Source organism: Lagopus leucura, unplaced genomic scaffold (assembly GCF_019238085.1).
Source record: "Lagopus leucura isolate 7727_CA_CO unplaced genomic scaffold, USGS_WTPT01 Super-Scaffold_73, whole genome shotgun sequence".
NCBI classification, from domain to species: domain Eukaryota; kingdom Metazoa; phylum Chordata; class Aves; order Galliformes; family Phasianidae; genus Lagopus; species Lagopus leucura.
This window is the reverse complement of record NW_024962252.1, coordinates 11,832,570-11,849,696: the sequence shown is the minus strand read 5'-3', so window position 1 is coordinate 11,849,696 and position 17,127 is coordinate 11,832,570. Positions and strand designations below refer to the sequence as shown.

Here is a 17,127-nt window from a genome sequence, read left to right as displayed (position 1 = left end):
TTTAAAGGAAATGTTGCTTAGATTTTTATATAGAAAATATAGCAATCATAGACATTAAAACTGAAGAAGGCAGTTTGCTGCAGCATATATGCTACTAGCAAATGAAACCAAAACACAATGAAGAGGAAAAGGCATTTTGGTTTCAATAATGTTTATGTTTGTTCAAAAAGATCTAATGCATACTTATTGAATACAATACCCTATGTTCAGAAATAATAAATGTAGTCTATGTACTTAAGGGAAGTAAATAATCAGCACATATAGATGCTTGTACAGATAAAGCTTTTATTGTATGTGTTGCTCCTGATACTGTCCATTATTATCCTTCTTTTTGTTGCCTTTATTTTGATTTGTAAATTCAAACCTCAAGACTTTTCAGAACTTGTTAAGATATTGTAGACACTGAGAAATATTGGACAGTTTCAGAAAACTGACATATCTTCCTTTACGGATATATTTCTTCTTACTGCAGATCTAATGCATTTGAAGTGCTGGCACTTGATGGAGTTAGTACTGGGATACTTCAGTTTTATACAGCCCAGGAGAGTGCTGACTGGCTGAGAGCAATATCAACTAACATCAGTGATTTGACACTGCAAAATGTATGTTACTTTCTGCATATTTTCTTGTCTGTGATGTTGTAAAATTATATCTAATTTTCCAAGGGCAGAAAATAATTCACACGTAAGATACAACATGTAAACATATAAAATGTGTTCTAATGGGAAGGAAAAGGACAAATTAAGCACCAGGAAGTGGTTGTCTGATCAATCAGAAGTAGTAAGAAGTTTTCAAGACTTGCAGTGTTATGTTAAAACAAATAACAGTAAAAAATTCAGATTTTAACTATGATTTTAAAGCCTTTTTAAGGAAAAATATGGATCCTTCCTAGTCATTTCACAAAGCTTTAGAAATGACCAAATAGTTTGTGTTTATATTTTTGCAATTAAAACATTCTTAAAATGAGTATTGATTTTGAAGTAGGCGTGTGGAAGTTCTAGCTAGTAGCTGGAATAGAATAGAAGCTAGTGAACTGTGACTTACAGTGGCTTACTGGGAGATGGTTTTTTTACCTCTGTAAGTTTTCTAGTTGTTTTATTTAAAATTACATTATTTCATCCTTCCCTGCAAAAGTGTAAGGGTGCTTATCCTGGTGTAAGTTAAGGCTGTAAATTTATATGTGGCATTTGCTGTTGCAAGCATAAGTATTAAATAATCCCTGGAGAAACAGAAAATCATTATTTGGACAGGACATTATTATTCCAAGGAAGAGCAACTGGAAATTATTGAAGATCCTGGAATGAATTATAGAGTTAAACAGGCAACTCAAGCATGTTCTATATTGGAAATATATTTCAGTCTTTCTGAAATGGTAGAAATCAATGATGAGAAGGGAAGTGTGCAGCTCACCCTGCCTGCACTGGTTTTAGTCTTTTTTTTTTTTTTTTTTTTTTTTTTTTTTTTCTCCAGATGTGCTCAGACTGTAATTTTGCTTAGATGATCTGATAGAGTAGATATCTTTAGTTGATACTTTTTATTCTAGAGTAATTGTTGCTTAGTTCTTTAAATTATATTCTGTATAATTTTTATTGGGTTTCAATATAAATCTTTGGTCAAACCAGATTATAAATAGAAGTTATTTTTCTGGTCTTCTAAAGTTACCTGTAATCACATTTGACCAAAATAGTTTTTTTATTAAATTAATTATTTTTAAACATTCAATTACTGAGTCAATATATTTGACAAAATCAAATACAGTTGCTTGTGATATGTTCTTTATAAATTATAGATATTGCTATTTGATAATTCTGCTAATCTAAATTATATGGGAATATTTTTAGAGCAATTCCAGACTATAGTTCCTAATCACATTTCTGTTTCTTTCACTTTCTAAAATGAGAACATGCCACTTTAAGGATATAGGTGAATAAATCAGTAAAAAGCAGCTATAAGCAGATTTTATTATGGGAAGGGTCTGTTATTTTCCTAATGTGCTATGCCCAGTAGAGTGTGTCCTGACACAATATCTTAATGGTTTTGCAACCTGTCAGCAACAGTACTCTTTTTTATACTGAGTATTTTTCTTGGTCCTCTCAATTATCTATCACAATAATGAATTGTGTAAACAAAGTAGTCCACCTGGTGTTCTTCTAAGTGGCCGTTCAGGGAAGAAAGCTGTTGTGTGTGTTTCTTTTTAAACTTGAAAAATTAATGCATTCACTGTTCTCAGTCAGATATAAAGTCTGTACAAATCACATTAGAAAAGAGTAAATTTCTTCAATTTAGCGCTTGACAGGCTCTGTCACATGTGTAGCCTGTGCTGTGACTGGACTGGTCTCCACATTGTGCTGTTTTAATTACTAATAATCAAAACAGGAGGTGTAATATCATAATAGTATCTATTTCATTGCATACTACTTTTTTTAAGACCAAGAAGATGAGGTTGGAGTACCCCTTAAGTGTATAGCAAAATACAGCAAGAGACTGCTCCCCACCTCTAAGGGGCAAGGGACACAGAGTGTTTGACACCACAGCAAAAAGGGCAAGGCCCTTGGAATAGTCTTCTAGTCTTCTGGATGCTTTTTATTACCTCACTGTTATCATTTCACAAAATGTTACTGCTGTTATCATCGTTCAGAAATCTGAAGTTCCTCCTACCTTTTTCCTTCTGCATCTGTCCTGTAGTCCTTGAAGAGAATCACTACCTGTTGAAAAACTACTTCACATTATCCCTTATCTACTTAAAAGTTAATTTATTTATTTTGCCGACATTGAATTCAATTGTTTTCCAAATACTTAAAATATTTTTATTGTCCCATGCCTTTATATCTTCACATGAATTATTTGCTTAATACTCAATCACAATGGACCTTCTCACTGATACTGTTGGCATAAAGAATGCCAGTGTTCTTACTAGTTCTATTGCTAAGTATTTAAACAATATTTTCTATTCTTCTATTTTACTTCTGGTCATTTTTAGATTTTGCTAATATTCATTTCATGACTTGATCCAGTCTGCCTGCAGCTTAATCATTCTTAATTCAGTTATGCCTGTTAATGCTACTCTTTTATATACATTTCTCATGTACTTTTGCATACCATTTTGAATAATTTCGTTTTGAATTTTAGTTCTTAAATTGCTCATAGTGCCAGGCACCCTCTCTTTCATGCCACGCTTTTCTCTATATAATTTATTTTGCCACTTTGCCACTTAGCAGTCTTGTTCAACAACAGCTAGCTCTCTGTCAGATCTCCTGGTTATGCCAGAAGACAACCTTATTGTAGGCAGTATAAAAATAACTACCAAAACATGACACTTCTGCTAATGTCAGACTACTCTTTTGAAGTACTAAAACATCTAACTTCTTTGCAAAGGCAAGCTGTCTGGGGATAAAATAGAAAGGAGAAATTGTCTTTCAATAATGAAGATGTGGAGAGTCATTGCTGTGTAAGGTTGCTACACCAGGATGCTAGTATATCTAGCAAGAGTTAATCAGTAGATGAGAAATAATGATTCTGGTACTAAGCTGTGAGATAGATAGTTCTTATAAAACACAGAAGCACGGGGAATGTTACAACACAGTGAAAGTGGTAAGGGTGTCTTTCCAGCCCTGCTTATTGATCAATGCCTTGTACTTTCAGCTAGGGAAATCTCCTGATAACAGTAATACAAGCAGTGGATTGCCTTTGCTAAGAACCCTTGCTCCAAATTATTCACCAATCTGTTCATATTGTTGTATTTCACATGCTGTTACACCCACATGAATCTTCCCCATCATTGCCATTTGTGTTTCAATCCCCAAGCTTCTCAGTATTCCCCAAGCTTTCCACATTTACCTTCGGTGAATCAGAACCTCATATTTATTTCTTCATGCACCTCTTTTCTCGCAGGAGGAGGTATAGTTGAAGAAACTGAGGGGAGATTGAAAACAGAAACTGCCAAATTCAAAAGCACAGGAGACAACTTAGTCTGCATCTGCTTCTCACTCCTGTTCTTATTTGCTTACTTAGAAGGTTCTTTGTAGGATGAGGTGGCAGTGCTGAGCTGGGGATGATTTTTACATGACTTCTTTAGAATAAGTTCTCTCTCTGCTTTGCACCATTCAGGTAGCCAGCTATTCAACAAATAAAGCTTTACTCATGGATCTTATTTTTTTTTTTTTTTTTTTTTTTTTTTTATTTTTTTTAAAAAAAAAAAAAAAAAAAAAAAAAAAAAAGCCACCTAAAAAAAGAAATACCTTTTCCAAAAAAGTGGTCAGATGCTGGAATGGGCTGCATGGGGAGGTGGTAGAGTCACCAACCCTGGAGGTATTCAAGAACATTTAGATGTTGTGTGTAGGAGCATGGTTTAATGGGAAAAACTGGTGTTTGGTGGACGGTTGGACTGGATGATCTTGTAGGTCTTTTCCAACCTTGGTGATTCTATGATTCTAAATTTAATGCTGTCAGTTCATTTGCATTAAAAAGACTTATTATATTTACTACTTTCTCAAGTTTTTTTTCTATTTTTTCAGCATATTTTAAAGCTGTTATTTTTCAGTACATTAATCACAAATAGATGAGTAATTTACAAGCAGGTAAGAGAGTGAGTTAAGACACAGTTGTGCCACTGTGAGCAGTATTTATGGTTTTTGTAAATAATTCCAGCAGCTTCACTGGAGGATGGTAGAAATTTAAAATTTGGTTTGAAGACAGGAATATTTGCCTCTTTTAAAAGACGTGTTGTAGTATTTAAACACTTTCTGCTATGCCTAAATGTGCAGGTGTATATAAGTGATACATTCTATCACTGTACAGAGAAATTTCTAACTTAAGAATTATGAGCTTTGAACTTACATATAAAAAGAAAGAGGGCAGATGGCTTCCTTTCATTAAACATACACACATAATATGTGTGATAAATACAGATGGAAATAAAATCCTTGAATGTCTATAATACACAGGAAGCAACATAAAAATTTGACTGTCTCGGTAGTACTACAAACAGTCTTACTGATGGGATGAAAATGTGATACTTTTTTCTTGGTGCCTTTTTTTTTTTTTAATTTTAAATTCAGAAAATCGTGTTTGAAAGTGCTACTTATCAAACCATTGAGATTATAAAGGGAAGTCAATAAGGATAGGAATTTCATCACCTAAATTTAGACAAACAGTAAGCAATTGTGTACAACCCTTTTAGAGGCAGAAAAGAAGAAATAGGTACCTGTCAAGATCTTTATCTCTCTCTCTGCTGACTAGAAAGATAGTATATCAGATGTAAAATTATTATTATTATTATTTTTAACATTGTCAATAGTGAGATAAATCCCTACCTGGGAGATATTTAGATCTAGGTGTGTAGTTCTGAGTGATTTCATCCCCATTCCGTTCCTGCCCTGTATGTATTCATTTAAAACAGTGTAGTAATTACAGTTGCTTAATGCTTCCAAGTTGCCTGCTGTCTTTGAAGATCCAAGGTTTTGGTTTTAGCCCCTCCTGATGTTTCCAGTTATTACACTGCAGTGCTGAAAACTCGTGCAGTCCCTGCAAGGTGTTGCCTATTCCATCTGTATTCCTGTCTAAGTGCATCAGCTGTGCAGGGATATAGAGAGCACCTGCTGCCTTGCAAAGTGGAGACTGCATACTTTTCTCTCCTCCTGATGTAACGTGATGCAGAAGGAGATCTTTCTGCTCCCCTCAGTTACATTAGGGCTGCAGCCATCCCTGCTTTGAATAGGGAATGAGCTAAGGCTGTGCAGTGAAACACTGTGGAATAGGAAGCATTGCTTCCTGTACCAGGAGGAATCTGGACTGATGATGAGAATGCTCTTCCTTCACTCACCAGAAAAACTGCATGTCCTGTCTCATGCTTAGGTTTCCAGGCTTATTGGAACATAGTAAAATAAAAAACAAGGTAGCAAAATTCTTCCTGTTACATTGAGTGCTGAAGTAATTTGACTGAACCATAGAGGAGGGTGAAAGAGATATGATCTCCACTAGTTCTGATTATCTGCACTAGTTTATATTATTGTAATATTTTCTCCTTGTGTAGCTTGACTCCTGTGTAGTTACTTTGTGCATATGTTTGTTTCTGAAGCACTGGAGATCACCTGTAGCTGAAGTTGAGCATTGTTTTATGGTATTCTTACTGATGTTACAGTGTTTCAGGTGTCTTTTCCTTATGTCCTGTACAAATACTCACATTACAGAGTGTGGTTCTTGAGTTCCCACTGTATTGATACTCTCGGGGCCCTGAGATCACCAAGAAGCTCTTCTACCTTTTCCTCTCCCCAGGGCTCCAAGTCCATGCAGGACCATGGCTTGAGCTGCTGTGGTCAGAGCTGTGTGTGAGAGCTGCGAGGAGCCATGCTAGAGGCCCCACTTCAGTCCTCTCCCTTTGTCCTTGTCTTTGCTGTGGTGCACATGAACTGCAGGCAGTTCCCTATGTCTGTTGTGGTTGTTCCCATTCTTCCTCTGGGATGGTGGGAAGGTGCAGCAGAGCATGGTGGGGCCCCTCTGGGAGTCTGATCAGCTCTCCCAACAGCACAGGGTGACAGCCAGGCATGGCAGCTGCCCCAGGGTCCCAGCAGGTCAGCCTTGGCCAACTCAACCCCTGAGGTGCAGTTAGCCCCACATGTCTGTTCTCATCAGCATGCCTGTTCTGTTTGACCACTCAATTCAATATAAATAGGCTGAAAAATATTCAGAGAGAAGGAATCCTGATGGACCATGATGGATTAGGGCTGACCAATAACTTCATCTAGCCAAGGGCCTTGGTTTTAGTCTGTGTACAGTAGAGGCTCCTGCTGTCGTCCTGTACTCCTCTTATACTTCATGTTTTGTTCTAGGGCCATTTTGTTTGCAGTCATAGATAATTTACTCTATGCAAAATAACTGCTTTCTTTCACCATCTATTAGTTACATGTGCATGTGTACGTATATGTCATTACATTCAACAATGGTACTTTGTGAAAACCAAATAAGCAACAGTCTCATGGTCAGTATATTGTTATTGTATCGATAAACAAGTTAAACAGCTTCAGAGAGCCCACAAGAATTCCTGCAAACCCTGGCACATCCTGAAACCTCTGCAATTAGTTGTAACACAAAGCCTGTTGGCTGCTTCCATGCATATTTTCAGGACACGGATTGGATGGAATTAACTTTCTTCATTGCAGCCCTCATGGTGCAGTGATTTGCATTTGTGGCTAAATCTGTGTTGATATCAGTGTTTTGGCTGGTGCTAGTCAGTGCCTTTAGGGCATCAAGGATTTATCTTTTTCTCAATCTGAACCACCCTCAGTAAGGAGTGGGCAAGAAGCTGTGAAGGGTCATAGCTCGAACAGCTAACTTACACTGATGAAGGAGATATTCCATACCATCAATGCTGTGCTCAGCAATAAGTATGGGTTAGTGGGAAAAGATGGGTGGTTTTTCTTCCATAACTGCTGGGAGACTAATTGGACATCTGGTTGCTTGTAGCAGACACTGAGAGATTGCCTTTGGATCACTTCTTTTTTTTTCCTTTTTCCTTTGCTTATTAAACTGTCTTTATCTTCACCCTTAAGTGTTACTGCTTTTCCTATTTTTAACCTTTTCCTGGCGTAACAAGGAAGCAAGAAGGCTGAGAGCTACGTGACTGCAAACATGCTCTGCTTATCCCCAGATTTCATCTTACAAATCTATTATTGCCAGGATACAAGACAAGATTCTGGATTTCTTCTGCTCTTTTCCTGTATCAATTGTAGCTTTTCCCATGCATAATTGTAGCGTTTGGTATTTATCATAAACCTTTCACCGTTTATAACATAGGCCAACAATGTCACTGGAGGTAGTCATCATCCTTCTGGTTCTTGCAGTCTTTATCCCTGCATGTAGAGGAATGTATATTTCCACTAATTAAGTCTTATTTTTAGATTTCATACTGTTAGTATACTTACTAATACTTCACGTAAATAAGAGAGTATCTGCCAGGGTTTGCCCACCACTCATCTCTGCAAATGGTATCTGCCAAAGAAAATCTAAAATCAGACTAACTCTAATCTGAACAGTAAACAAGAAGAAAGATAAGTAATTTATACTGAATGGTAAACTAAGAGGAAATTCTAAGCAATGTTTGCTTCATCTCTAATCATGTCTTATGCTGTAAGTAAGGTGTGTACAGTATAATATTTTTACACAGAGTGGAAAACTTAAATTAAAAAATGCATATCTTTATTAAGGATTTTATGAAAAGTTTTGAGTCTTTTGTTTTATAAACTTAGCAATAATGTAGTATTTATGCATGGAATTTTTAAATTTCTTATTATTTGGAAGTGAATGCAGTGTTTAGTAACTGTCTCAGTGCTAACTGCATCACAGAAACACTTTACATCAGTTTATTAATAACTGTGTATTCTGCTTCTCTGTTCTATAGATGAAAATGGCAAATAAATGCTCTTCTCCCTCAGACCAGGTAAGACTTTCATTATGTTATCCACATTTTCTGATGATTGCTAAGTTGCAAAATTTGCAGTAAGCAAACACTGAAAGTTTTCTATGGTTTTAAGTTCTGAATTAAATTCTACTTAGTACATGATGTATATACATGACAGAGGGGTACAGTGTAACTTACAACTGTACCTTGGAAAGCACCAAGTGTGTTTCTGTGTAGTCTAATCACAGTGAGTCTGACAAGTTAAGCGTGTGCTTCAGTCTCACATAGTGCACAGTTAGCCAACAAGTTATGGATCCAATCTGCTTTGAACATGTCATATTGTGCAGATGGCATATTTGCCATCATCCTTTGTCTGGGACTTCTAAAGGTCAGCCTGGTGAGCTGTTTATTCTGCTCCTGCTAGCCAAATGTCCTGAAGTCTCAAATGAATTTATCAAACTGGGAAGCCTTCTTACTTCAGATCTTTTTCTTTTACTATGTAAAACGTAATTTTAGCATTTTTTTCAGGTTAATCCTGTAAGTTTGGGAAACACTTTGAAGGTCTTATTGGAAATTTTCACTTTATATGTGCTTTCACAGCATCAGTCTGGCATTGAACCATTACTCAGGAAGAAGGAGCCCAATCCTTGCACTTTCTAAAAAATGCTGGTTTATGGATTAAAAACTGAAAATGATGCAAAGTATCTTCCATATTTAATGTTTTACTGAAGTAATTTATTATAGAATTTTATTGCAGATATTAAAAACTGAGTCAAAAATGCTTCTTACTGGGAATAAATAAATAATTGTTACTAGCATGGCAGATTGAATGTTCTTTTATATGTCACTGATTTGTCATTTGTAAAACGTACTTGTAAATTTACATACTTTTCTAGAAGCTATTAGAAATATTTAACTATTGACATGTTCTTACACATGATGTTATTTTCTTATATTTGTGTCACTATTCGAAAAAAAATGCACCTGAAAAAAAAATGCACTCTTTAATTCTGTGTATGGCAGATAGCCAGCAATTGTCCCCAAACCAAAATAAATACTACACTGTATAAGAAGGAAGCATTTAATTGATCTCTTTGCCATGGTTTTTAATTATTAATCGAGTCCGTATGAAAAACTGTTGATTACGAAAGGTAGGGGAAAAAGTATTGAATATGAAATGGCATGTTCTTCCTTGTTTTTTAAAAAATATTGAGGACAGTCATACAGCCTGACATTTGATTTCCTGAATTAGCAGGTTAGTCTCCGTAAGCTGGCTCTCAGTGCAGAAAATTATCCCCTTCCAGAGTTATTCATATGAGGAACTTGGTACTGCTTCTTTAAATTATTCCTTATAGGAAACTTTTTTCTGTCTTTCCTTTCATCGCTAGAAGAGAAACCTCCTAGGTTAGCCTCTACAGTAAGTGCCTAAAATTAAGTAATACTTATCTCACTTTTTCTGTGCAGAGTATGAGCATAACAAAACAGAATCAGAATTTTAATGTCAGGCTTGAATATTTGAGACAGGACTGACGGAAACAAACACTGGGTTATTCCCTTGTATGGAGAGTTACCCCAGCCTGTGTTGTGCCAGTTTGTCCGCAAGTACAAGTATTAACAGGTATACAGGTATTATAAAAATTTAAGTTATTTGGTAAGTAGCACAGCTAAAGCTGTGGCTCCAAGTGGCTGTATAACCTCTGTAGATCTCAGAAGAAAGGGGGGCTGAGCCAGATTGTGCATTATTTTATTCAGTATGAAGCATGTTTACAGTCACCATTTTATATGTTGGAAACAACAAATATGAAAGCACAGCATGTGACAAGGAAAGACTAGAGGACATAGATTAAGATGCCTCAGCAAGGGATAGATAGGTAACAAAACTTACCTGTTAGAAAAAGACAAAGACAAATGTTTGTCTTCTACGCAGTACATCAGAACTCAGCCTTCTTAAAAGGCTTTTAAGTTGACCTTAAAAGGTCACTGCAACAGATGGTTACTGCAATTAGTACAAACAAAAATTACTAAATCTCAAGTTACACTATGAGGAAATTTTTGATGATGTTTATTCTTTTGAGGCCTGGAGATATAAGAAAGGCTGGTCAAAGTCTGTTTAAATTTTAATATATTCATTGGTCCTTATTTTTTATGTTTTTTTCTCATTTCTTTGGGTATTTCAACTACGAACTGTGATACCACCTCCACTGTTAATTAGCTTGTACTCTTTTTTACTATATTTTGACATTGTTTACCCAAGTAGAATTCCTAAAACACCTTACTCATCTATCTGGCCTGTTAGTTTATCCCATTGTTATTAGCCATGGGCTTGAGCAGCCAGGCGATTTTCCCCTTGTGCTGTCTGCAATGTCCAACAGTTTCCCAAGGTATTACCTTGTCAGTTTAATGTCAGTCCAGGCTGGCCATCTTCCACAACCATGTCTCCATTGTGGCTTTGGAAAAAGAGGTAAGCATTCAAGGCTGTATGTACTAAATTACTTCAAGACAAGCAAGTTGTTTTGCTGTAGGGCCTTGGCAGGTATACTGCATGTGATGATATACTGAAAATACTGACCAGAGGTTATCCATGACCTATGTGGAAACACTGAAAGAAATGGGGTTTTGATACTTAAAGAACAGAGCACAGAGATATAAATGAAATTTTCAGGAGTGTTAACTTAATGCTTAGTGATATCAAGTACAAAAGGCAAGGAATTATGCCACACAAGCTACGTATTCTAGATCACAGTGGTTTTTCCCTAGTTTTGAACTTAAGAAATTTTAGTTTTTTTCTAATTAACCCAGAACAAAATATTTGAATTTTTGTGTATAGTAAATGATTTTATACCTAATAATAATTTGATAGGGTAAAAAATAAGTCTGATATATTTACAGCAAGCAATTCATGTTAGACATAAGGAAGAGATTTTCTTATCATTCATAAAGCTAACAAAGCCCTAGAGAAATTATGCAATTACTTTTACTGGAGATCATTGGCTTTGCATTTTGAAGAAGTAATGTACTGCATTTATCAGAAGCCTCTTTTTCCCTCTGTTTTTAATGCTATGTGGTCTTAATTCTGAGTAAAGAGATTCTCAAATATGGAGAGTTTTCCCGTTATTCCTCCTTGTTAACTGTTGTCCCAGGTATGCCATGAACATTTTCTCTTGGTTTCATGCTGCAAGTTAAAAGGAACCCTACATATACTCTTGTAATTAAAAGTGTAGCATATGCTCATAAAATTAGTAAGTCTGAATTGTTAGTCTGGAGAAGTTAGATTCTTACAGACAATTTTGTAATTTGCAACTGTAAAAAGACAGCAGAACTAAATTCTTTCAAGCATAAAGTAACCACTTAAAGTACAATTGAGATGTTCCTTGGTGGCTGTTTTAACTTCTTTTGCATGGGAGGTCAGCTGTGCAAGAGAATTCTAGTGAAATTCTCTTGATCTGCTTCAAAGATTTTTCTCGGACCTCTTCTCTTTCACTGAAAATACAACTTATTCTAATATATAAGTACCACTTCAAAGCACTTGAACTTTTTAACCTATCAGTTCGCTATTATGTAGTAGTACCTTTGTGGGGTAAATAATTATTTTGCTTATTTTTGAGAGAAGCTTGCTGCAGATGAAAAGGTAGGCAAACTTTGCCAGACTTTCCAGAACAAATCAAGAAATTATACAACTGTGTTTCTGAACTTATTTCATGGAGTGTGACACATTGTCTACAATACACACATTTCTCAGTTTCCACAGTGTTTACATTTTCCGTTTGGTGTGTGTTGTGTTAATGAAATAGTTTATCCTAATTTTTTCTTTGAAATTGTGAAGTTTCTAAACATTGGATTCTAAAAAATGTAGAATAGATTCAGTGAAGGAAATGTACTCCTATTTAAGTTGAAATGTTCAAAAAAGTGCATGTCAGTAGTGCTTCTTACCCTAATGAAGACTACTTCTTCCAACATTTAGCTTTTTCTGTGATTTCTCTGGCAGTGTGTAGTACAATATAGTTCTGGCTTCAGTCAGAAGTCATTTTCTCTAGTTAAGCTGTCTTCCTTAGCTGTTAGAATTTGTTAAAGAAAAATTGCAATTGTTCTTTATTCTCCTTTTTATTGTATTTTTCTGCTTTATGCCTTGTCAGAAAGACTAGAGTATGTCTTGTGCATTGTCAGAAAAACTCGGAGTATGCTCTTTGCAGCTTTTAGAACCTATTGCTTTTCCAAGTAATATTATAGAACTATAAAACTATTTCACTGGATTAACACTATCAGTTCAGTCCTCCTTCTGAATGATTCTCCAGTTAAGATTATTTTAACAGATTTTTAAGTAGAACTGTTATTTCATTGTTTAACATGTAAAAGGAACCTAAGACTATATTTTCATCAGTTTTCTTCTTTGAAGACACTTTTGCAGTACCTGTGTTTTCAAAGTTTTTTTCCTTTTCCGAAATGGCAGAAGAAACAGTTTGAGTATTTGGTGAGGAAGGGAATAGCTTTTTAGGTATATTTTTTAGTTGTTGTAATATGTTAAGATATAAAATAGAAAAATAGGACCAAAAGCATGAGAACATGAATTTTCCATTTTTAATTAGTTTAGATAGTTCCTGCTACGCAAACGGTCCTACTGATTTAGTATAATACAAGAATACAAAAAGAACTGGAAATCTGCTAATACAGAATAAGGAGGATCGTGATAGTTAAATAAGATTTGAGCACATATTGCTGAGATATGAATGTTGCTTTTGAAATGAGAAAAGGAACTATTGTGCAGCACGAATTAAGAATGAAATCTAATTAGGTAAAAGAATGTTCCGATTCAGGTAAAATTAATTCTAATTGCAGAAATACTCTGTGAAATGATGTCCATAAAAATGACAAACTAAACCGGAAGAACTAACAAGAAAAGATAGGGGGAAAGTACAGTATTAAGAGGTCAAGATAAAACTTCAGCAGTTTGATATCACAGACATAAAGTTTAAGTGACTGAACTGAAAGGAAAAGGATTTATAATTGGATCTAACAGATTTTAAAAATCTGGGTCTTGTTTTGCTGATAGCCATTTTCTTGATCTCTAGATTCAGTGAGAGAACTCAAATGTTTTCCCATCTAGATCACTAAGTATTTAAACAAATACAATCTCCCAGAAAAAGGTGTGAATGTGCTCAAGTACTGAAACTTCTGGTAATTTCATCAAACGCCAGAGTAAGTTGCTCAGAGAGGCTATGGAATCTCTATCTTTGTTTGATATTAAAAAACAAATCATATTAATTATTATGCCATATATTATATGTTTTATAAGTTGATAATTAAAACTCAAATGAACATGTTGCTGAGCAAACTTATTTACATTGGCTACAAAACAGGATATTGGACTGAATGACCTCCAGAGACCCCTCTCAGACTAAAACTGTTCTGTAATTCTGTGTGGCTCTTCTTTCCAGAAAGACCCTTATATATTGTCAAAGAGAAAAATCTGGGCTCTAACAGAGCTATTTTGATGTCTGACAGAACGCTAATAGATTAATATTTTCATCTGAGTAGAGATATGCATTTTGTTTTTTCACATCTGCTCACAGGACAGATACAACTGATATTTAGTCATGGAAACTGATTTGCATGCTGCCTGCTTTTCACCAGGCATTCCTGTCACATGACAGGCAACTGTGCACTGTAGAAGGGCCACCGAACTCAGATCAGTAGTTGGGCCACTATTGCTCGGAGCTATTGTACATATATTATTGGTTTACCACTGTCTGTAGTGCTCAGAAAGAATTTTTTTCAAATGCCATTTATTGCATTCAGGAGTGAGCTTTGTGTTCTGGATCCTAACCTGAGCAAGAAGACTATTATGAATATAGTTAGTGTCATCAGCCCCAAGACTCACTGCCTCCTTATTAAAACAAGTAAAGATGTAAACTAATTATCACTACACATAAGACTCTGAATAATCTTTATGTATGTGAAAGACAGATAGAGAAGGTCATAGAGATACAGGAAATCTATTAGCTTTTCTTCCCTCTACGGAATCATAGAATTGCTCAGGCTGGAAAAGACCTTAAAGATCATCAAGTCCAACCATGACCTAAACATACTACCCTAAATAACAACCATCTGCTAAATCAACACTCCCTCCCAACTTGGTGTCGACTGCAAACTTACTGATGGTGCACTCAATCTCCTCATCAAGATCATTAATAAAGATGTTAAATAGAAGCCCCAGTACCGAGCTCTGGGGGATACTGCTTGTGACTGGGAGTCATCACTCCAGTATGTGTTCTTTTCAAAACAAGCTCTACCACTTGTTTTCAAAAAGACTATAAACAATTTACTAAGTTATCTCAAGATGTACTTCTCTTTGCTTTCTTAGTTTTGTATTGTTTTGTGATGCATCAGGGAACAACAATGATTCTTGATCTGCAGGCCAAGCTGGCATCTGTAGTAGGTTCTTATCTCACTTTAATAATACAAGTGTACCCATCTGTTTTGACTTTTCATACATCAGAGATCTACTTGACTTTCTTTATTTCTCTCGTGACTGTTAGGCTTCATTTTTCTTTTGTAACAATTTAACAGTAAGTACTATATACAAAAGGTACTGATGGATTTATTAAATGTAACACGTTAAGTTTGCAGTCATTACAGCATTGAGATGTCTTATTGCTGTAGGAAAATAATAAGCATAAATAAGTTCCATTTATCTGCTAGAATTGGATTACATTTTGTTACTGACTTGTTAAGTCTCCTCATAATGAGTGCTGTTGTTCATTTTGTTTCCACAGGAACTTTTCTTATTCATATTAGATCACAGTAGAAACTTGATAATACGTTGATGATCTGTGGGTAATTTTCCATACAGAATCAGATAGTAGTCTTAAATTGATTATGTAGTATGGAAATAGAATGGTGAAAGCTGTCCTGAGAATGGTATAGTTCATAGTATAATGCCTAATTACTCATTGAAAATTCAAATGTCAGAATTCAGTCCAAATAACAGAATTTTTTTTGTGTGTGTGCTATTTCCATTTGAAAAAATTGCATTTTTAAAAATGTATATATGTATGCAGAAGTTAAGCAAACACTGATTCTGATAAAGGAAATTCTATTTTCCTTCTTTAATTTTAAAAACATTTTTTTTTTCTTCTTATCATGGAATCATAGAATGGTTTGGGTTGAAAGGAACCACAGACTCCAACCCCCTACCACATGCACGGCTGCCAACCTCCATATCTAATACTAGACCAGGCTGCCCAGAGCCCCATCCAGTCTAGCCTTGAACACCTCCAGGGATGGGGCAAGCATACATTTGGTATCTTCTTTATGTTTTTTCCTCCCAGATATTTTTACCATGTTTTCCCCTTCATATACCTGTATAGTGTGCTTTCGTTTGTTCTCTCCATTTTAATTTTCTGTTTTGTCATATTCCTGTATTTTCTATTCAGTAGGAAGAAAAACCTAAACTGCTTAGTATCTTTTCCATTGTCTTTTTCAATCTTGTAATTTAAAAGATTTTTGATGGGTGTTTTATTCTTTTAAAATAACATTGAGCAGTAGCACATCCTGTTTTTGTGGATATATATATATATTTTCTTTTGTAAGACACAAATTAGCAGGCTGTGTTTTTCTTATTTCTACTATGAAGTATATAATTATTTCCTTCTTCCACAAGCTATGAGGACAAAGCTCAGTAAAGGTTCCTAAGGGAATAAAGAGTGAAGAACTGTTGATCTTATATTTCTTGGGAATTATAATGACATTTAGAAACAAAAAAAGTTCTCAATGTTTTTAATGGTTCTAGTATAATGTTTGTTTTGATCATACATTGTTTGCTGTTTTTTTATTTTTATGTAAGTTCTTCCTGAAACTGAAGTTTTGTAAGTTGTTTCCATTAAGCAGACTAATATAGAGAGCAATGTATTTGAAATGTAACTGAAGTAGTAGTGTTTAGTTTTTGAGGAAGTATAGGTTACCTTATTTCATATTGATGTATTTTTTCATAAGAATTTAGATGAATGAGAAGTTAAATACAATATTAGAATGTTGTAATAGTTCAGTGAACCTTTCCCTCAGAAAGAGGTTGAATTCTCCCAGAATCTAATTCAGAGGATGTGTTATTGTATTATTTATTGTATTATTCATTTTTGTCTGAGGTTGAAAGAGATTCTACAAGCGACCCTTGAGACAACTTAACATTCACTTTATGGATGTTAGTAGTTAAGAAAACCACCTCTTTTTGATGTGAAGAATCAACTTTAAAGCTGATTCTGATATATTGCAGGAAGACTGATCACAGTATTGTGTGACTAATAAAAATAATAATGCAGTTCCATTTCAGCAAAAAACTTAGAGCACATGCCCAAAAGTATGTCTGCAGCTAATCAAAAAATGCATTCTGTGTTGATAGCTAAATACATTTTCAAGAGAATTACATAGAAGATTAAGTGCTACACTAAATCATGGCTATAATGTTTGGCACTGCTACCAACGTCTTGCAGTCATAGATAAGAATACAAGAGTGACAGAGTCTTCATACAAAATCTATAAAGTAAGTAAAGGATATTATTCCCATTTCACAGATGGAAAATTTTGGCAAAAAGAACATGTTCATTGCAAAGAAATCTTTTACTTCAAGTTAGAGAAATTCAGTACCCTTTCTCTAAGTGTAAGAAAGTCAAAAGAAGGTTATGGTTGATTTTTGCATTACGGTTGGTACATAAGACCTATGCTTACAGGCCAAGTTTTGG

The 17,127-nt window shown here is 35.0% G+C and overlaps 1 protein-coding gene across 1 annotated transcript in view; it reads left to right on the top strand.

Annotated features, from left to right (window-relative positions):
• The window catches only part of SNTG2 (syntrophin gamma 2), a 232,030-nt gene that overhangs the window by 171,450 nt on the left and 43,453 nt on the right, over nucleotides 1–17,127 (top strand). The window contains exons 10-11 of the mRNA XM_042890808.1: nucleotides 473–602; nucleotides 8,396–8,434. Of these exons, the coding sequence (XP_042746742.1) occupies nucleotides 473–602; nucleotides 8,396–8,434 (169 nt within the window). The remainder of the gene's footprint in view (nucleotides 1–472; nucleotides 603–8,395; nucleotides 8,435–17,127) is intronic.